Source organism: Vigna umbellata, chromosome 7, assembly GCF_029865625.1.
Source record: "Vigna umbellata cultivar VRB3 chromosome 7, Vumbellata_1.0, whole genome shotgun sequence".
NCBI classification, from domain to species: Eukaryota; Viridiplantae; Streptophyta; class Magnoliopsida; order Fabales; family Fabaceae; genus Vigna; species Vigna umbellata.
The window spans coordinates 45,652,497-45,658,632 of NC_142171.1; the positions used below are offsets into that span (position 1 = coordinate 45,652,497).

Sequence of the window (6,136 nt, forward strand, 5' to 3'; positions counted from 1 at the left end):
ATTATTATTGATTATAAAGTAATTTTGAACTAATTACATAATGATACGTAAATGATGTTAAAATATTATCAAAAAATATTGTCAAAATATCGTTATGCTTTGTTATACTTTATCTAATTCAGAAAAGCAACAAAAGCATACCGCAATTTGTACAAGTAAAATAGATTAGGAGGGGTAACGGGAAATTTACCATTGATTTAAAGTTCTATATTACAATCAATAGTAGTAATGAAACACATCAAATATCTAACAATACTGCAGAGTCATTCTGCTTATCCAGGGTGTAACACTAATACTCCAAATTAAAGGCCGCTTAATTTTCAGCTACTTCAATGTTATTATCTTCTCCTGCTACCACCTCATGTTCTTCTTTGTCAACTTCTTCAATCTTTGTCTCCTGTGCTGGAGCATGCTTGACGTCTGAGGCATCCTGAAGCTACAATCATTCATTGATGTTGGTGCATTTAATAAAAGAAATACAACGTCATCTGGCAAGAACTTTTCAAAAAAAGACCCATAAGTTGTAGAGTCAAATGATTCTTCCAAGACTTACCCCCAAGTTTCTTAAGCTAGCAGTAACATCCTCTTGTTGCTGCTGAAGGGTAGCCCTCAAATCTTGAAATTCCTGATTTTGATTTCATAAACAAAGTTTCAAGCGACAAAACTTAGTTGACAGAAAAAACTTAAAAGCATACTTACTACTCGAAGTTGGTCCACTTCAACATTAAGTGTTTTCTTAAGTTCTGACAGCTCCTGCATGAAAAATGAAAAGCCATTAGAAGTTACATATAAAATTAGAGTGAAGCTGAAGTAACATCCAAACCAGCAATAATAAAAAGAGAGTTCGGCTACGTATCAATATAACCAGAAAAACACGAGTACAGTAAACCTATTGTTCATTAAATCTTTAGTTATAACTACATGTGTGGACCGTGTCTGAACTAAGCAAAATAATGATAAATACAACCATGGACCATAAAAAATCTTTTCATTTACGAAAGTTGAGCAAATAAATGACGTGTAAATGCATATCCACCAGCATAATAAAATATCAAATTTCTTGTTGGTTGTTCTACTCTGAAGGTTAAGTGTATACGCGCATCCAATAAATGGATTTTTCACCAACTTACTACACTTAGAGAAAAAACAAATATATTTTAGGTCCTACATAGTATACATTTATTACACACTATGAACTTGGTCCAATAGAAAAAAAAATGTACTAGTTACACAAAGTTCTTATGAAACTACTATGAAATAACTTTATCGGCCATCAATCATTCTCCTCCCATATCTGCAATGCCAAAGGTGCACCAAGTCTTCAATAACAGCATTCAAGAATGCTGATGCTATTCGTGCAACTGTGTGTTTGATTTGATTTGAGGGCGTAGAACATGTATATTTGACATGTTCACTTCCATGATTAATCCTCTCTCTAAATGGATTTTCTGGTTCATGACTACATATTAATGCCATTTTTAGACAGGTATGTGATGATTATCATATTTTTCTTCTGAATATATGAAATGTTTTTCTACTGGCTATATAAGGCCATGCTGAGGAAACTCAGTTGTATAAAGGAATATCATCTGTCACTGGTTCAGCTACCAGGTAGGAACCCGTAAATACAGTCTGAGGATAGAAGATGCCAATCTCATAATCCAGTGCCAAAATGGTTTGCCATAATATAATTCCTTCTTTTTGAACGAATGGAAAACCATTTTGACTAGCAGAGTAACACATAATATAGTATTGATCCCACTACTATTTATTCTCAAGTACTCAAACTTATTTCTGTCAGAGACTTTGCTATCAATTTTAGAGATACAAAACCATTTCTGGGTTCGTACTGGGAAGGTTATTAGTCCTTCACATGATATCAAAGTCTCTGGTCAAATGGTAGAAGCTCAGATTCTTCATGGTTAACATTTAGGACAAATATTGAAGGACCCATCCATTCTCCACATTTTATTAGCCCAGCCCCATTCTCAGCCCACCCACAGCCCCAGCCTTGCCACTGCCACAGCCCAACCCCAGCCCCAGCCCCAGCCCCAGCCCCAGTCACAGCCACAGCCCCAGCCTAGCCCCAGCCATAGCCCAGCCCCGGCCCCAGCCTAGCCCCAGCCACAGCCCAGCCCCGACCCCAGCCTAGCCCCAGCCACAGCCCAGCCCCAGCCACAGCCCCGGCCCCAGCCACAGCCCCGGCCCCAGCCCAGCCCCGGCCCCAGCCACAGCCCCAGCCCCAGCCATAGCCCAGCCACAGCCCAGCCCCAGCCACAGCCCAGCCCCAGCCCAGCCCCAGCCCAGCCACAGCCACAGCCACAGCCCAGCCCCAGCCCCAGCCCCAGCCAAAACCAAGAAATAGTGGTGAAACTACTATGAAATATAAGGATGAAATTGTAAATTACTTTTAACGACTGAATATAATATCTTCAGTCTTCATACATGTTCTTGGAATTTGGGCTAAGAAACTAATCCAACCTCATAGAATCAATGTCAAAGGTAAGGGCTTTCCACGTCCTGTGAAGACTATATGACACAGTAGCTAACTCGGAAAGCACAATCAATAGTTGTATGACCACCGTTTTAAATATGATAATACAACCTGATTTTATACTTGACAGAAATACTAAAAAAACAACGAAAGGAATTACAGATAAAATTGAAGTCATGTTTACGCACACAATCACCATCAATATAGAAGCAATAAGAATATAGTAAAAATGTAAAACAATGGAAGATGATGGCATAATGAATAGAAAATAATATAGCAAATTAGATAAAAAAAAATAGCATATAATGTGAACTGGGAGATCTAAGGAAGTAGAATGAACAGAACATAGGATAAAAATAATCCTATACAATGTGAAATAATAAAGATCAAAACAAAGGTAACTTGGTTTGAACGAGGATTGAGTGTTTTCAAATCCTCAAAACTAAAATTTGTGAAACCAGAAAAGCTCCTGGTTTTACCGTAGACATTCTCCACCGCAAAGGAACTCTTGCATTTTGATACATGAAGCAAGGGTCAGGACATAGAATTTTTCTTGGAACAAACATAGCTTACAAAAAATAGAAGTGAAGTAGGACACTATAAAAATTGGAATTTATTACACAAGAGCATAGAAACAAAGGAATAGAAAAGGGAGGGAACTTAAGGAGACGAATAATGAAACAGAAAAAGGAAGATCAAGAGAGCCACATAACATGACTTGTAATATGTAAACGTGAAATGAAATACGGAAAATGATTGGGAAATCTTGTTAAGATGAACTAACAAATCCAATGCCGTTTAGATTGAGAATAATAAGTTTGTGACAGATGTAAAATCTAGTATAGATTATCTGAATATCACTTCTTTACAGCGACACTCATGGGTGCACCGTACCAACTCCAGAACTCCTTACACTTGTTGAAAGCAATGGTTCACCAGGTGATCTTAGCATTTCTAGCATTGACAGAAATCAAAATACAAACTTCAGTGTTAAGATAAGGATAAGGAAGGCCAAGGCTTTAAATTGCAGACCCAAAGGTTTCCTTTCAGATACACAATAGATTTGGCACAAGAAATGCCTAATCAAGTTAATTATAAAATTAAAAACATATGTTATGTAATTGTCAGGCGAGTGTTGAAACAACCAATTGGTACATTACAGTTGTGCCATTTCCCACGTCAGTACATGGTTATGCATACCCAATATAAGCATTTAACCACACATCAACAATGAGTTGATACACACATGGAACACACCAAATAATTGCCTTTAAAAGCACAAAAATCATGATGCACCCTAAATGAAACTTTATTTGATCAGAATACAAGTGCTGACAAAGAAAACAAATAACAGAGAAAAATTACGAAAGAAAAAACAAGTTGCTAGTTTTCTACAAGCAAATCAAACATAATAGCCTCAAATGCAATTACAAAAAATGGAAAAATACTGTTACACTATTGGTATAGCTAACATGGAGAAAGACGTCCAGAGTTATTCATGATCTAAAAGCATCTACTAAACTCAAACAAGTTTTACCGTGTTGCTATACTATGGGTCTGTTTGGACATGTTTATTCATAAACACTTTTAGTAGAGAAAAATAAAAAGGAAAAAACAAAATGATTTTCTCAAAAATACAAGTAGTTTATGCACAAGTTAAAAATAAGAATTTAGACAAGCTACACAAAAGAACTTTCACAAATTGGGTTACGTATAACTAATTGTAACTTACAGAAAAACTCTTTTCATTTTTTTTTCTTTCCTAAAAATGTCTAGGAAAAAGTTTGCCCAAACATACCCTATATGATAGGGAATGGTAGACTTAAAATGAACAGCATGAGAGAAAGGTGGGAGTGGAAAAAATGTGATTGTTAAATAAGAATGTGTAACCAATGAGAAAGGACGATATACATATTGATTATACACATACAGAAAAAGAAAACCAGTAAGGTTGGGATACCAATGATAGAGAAAAGGATGAGAGAAGATTAGATATGATAATTTGGACACGTACAAAAAGATCACAAGAGACACGCAAGCGAAAAGAGTAGGTTTTGGCACCACCATAGAGTGGATTGCATGAATTTTAATCCAGTTAAAAAACAAGAACAGGGAAACCAAGAAGAACTTCGGAGGAATTTGTCAAGGGAGACCTCCTGATAAATATTTTCTTGAAGCTTTGGTTAATAACTGAGTTGAATGTTGTCGTGCGATATGTAGTCATCCTCATCCAGTATGATACAACTTGGTCCCAAAATGCCATCTTCAAAACTACACGAAATCATGGTTTAAATTGTGGGTTGCAATCGCAATGGGGACTGCGGTGTAAAGGTGTGTTTTGTCACCACAGCCATATTGCAACAGCAATTTACCACAATGTCAAAGACCAAGACGAAACTGCAGTTCAAAACTATGTCTGAATTTCAGGTCGGCAATATACGTTTAGAAAGAGGAAAAAAGTTGACAAGTTTACATGACATTAAAAAAAATAAAGAAAATTCAGTTAAACATTAAGTTGGTGATACTTTATCATCTCTTTAATATATAATAAATTAAGCCATAGATTGTCTATACCAGAATAATCAATCATTTAATTTCTTCTATTTCAAGAATACACCCAAACACGCAAAGAACTCCAAGGAATCCTTTTCAGACGACACTATAAAGCAAAAATGCAGTGTTTCGCAAACATGGATCAATCATCATCATCATCACTTACATCGCGATAGACCTTGACTTGTGTATCTAATTTAAACCTCCAACTTTGCAAATCCTACAAATAGATCCAAAGAAACAAATTAAAAAAAAAAAAAATCAGCAGCAGCAGCAAACCAGCAGGTAGAATAGTGAACTATAATCTTCATAGCTAACAAACAATGCACAACTAAGAAAAAAAAAAACCTGTTTCAAACTCTGAAAGTTTAATAAGAAAAAAGAAACACTTACATTTGAATAGAAATGTTTAATAAGGACATTGGAGGAAGAAGTTAGTTGTCCAACTTTCGTGTCAAGTTCTCTCTTCATCTAAGGGAAGAAGAGATATGAAATTAGAGATGATGAAGAAAATGCTTGATGATTAATAGAGAATATCTTAATGTAAGTATTGGAATTGATTCAAAGTTTTTCCTTGCCATGAATCTACAGAGCTTTGAAATCTTCTCCACATCGCAAATAGGTCTCTATTTTGTTTTTTCGAATAAAACTATATCTTTAACGGATTTTGATATATGTTGAAAGATGTTGAGATCCATTTAAGAATCCAACGTATCTTTACATCCGTTTAAATATTACTAAAGGGTTTAAATATATTTGAAGGATAAAAAAGGAAGGGTGTTACTCCCTCCACCCCCACACGTCTCTTCCTCCACCTCCCCAATTTTCTAAAATGTCAATTATATCCTTCTAAAATGACAATTATATCCTCAAAAGTTAAAATTTTTTATTTTTATTATTTTAATATTTTAATTTATTTAAAACTTCTGATTTACTTCCCTCTGCACCTCTTCCTCTCTTCCATTTTCGTTTACCTTTCTCTCTTCCGTTAAGCTTCTTCTCCACCTATAACAAATTCATATTTTAACAAATTCATATTTTAACAAAATTATTACGTTTAAAAACTAACCATATATAACATTTAAAATT

At 35.3% G+C, this 6,136-nt stretch overlaps 1 protein-coding gene across 1 annotated transcript; it reads right to left on the reverse strand.

The window, feature by feature from the left end:
• Positions 1 to 270: 270 nt before the first annotated feature.
• Positions 271 to 5,533, reverse strand: LOC148196380 (uncharacterized). Its single transcript, XM_088093755.1, has 5 exons — positions 5,441 to 5,533; positions 5,214 to 5,267; positions 700 to 753; positions 554 to 625; positions 271 to 436 (listed from the first exon to the last, which is right to left on the reverse strand). The coding sequence occupies exons 1-5, from the start codon at positions 5,516 to 5,518 to the stop codon at positions 314 to 316; spliced, it is 381 nt and encodes a 126-aa protein (XP_087949881.1). The 5' UTR covers positions 5,519 to 5,533; the 3' UTR covers positions 271 to 313.
• Positions 5,534 to 6,136: the final 603 nt, after the last annotated feature.

Coding starts and splice junctions, on each gene's coding strand:
- LOC148196380 (XM_088093755.1), bottom strand. CDS start 5,518: ATGAAGAGAGAACTTGACACGAAAGTTGGACAACTAACTTCTTCCTCC. Junction 754..5,213: donor AAGTCAAGGTCTATCGCGAT/GTAAGTGATGAT, acceptor TTTTTCATGCAG/GAGCTGTCAGAACTTAAGAA. Junction 626..699: donor AAGTGGACCAACTTCGAGTA/GTAAGTATGCTT, acceptor AATCAAAATCAG/GAATTTCAAGATTTGAGGGC.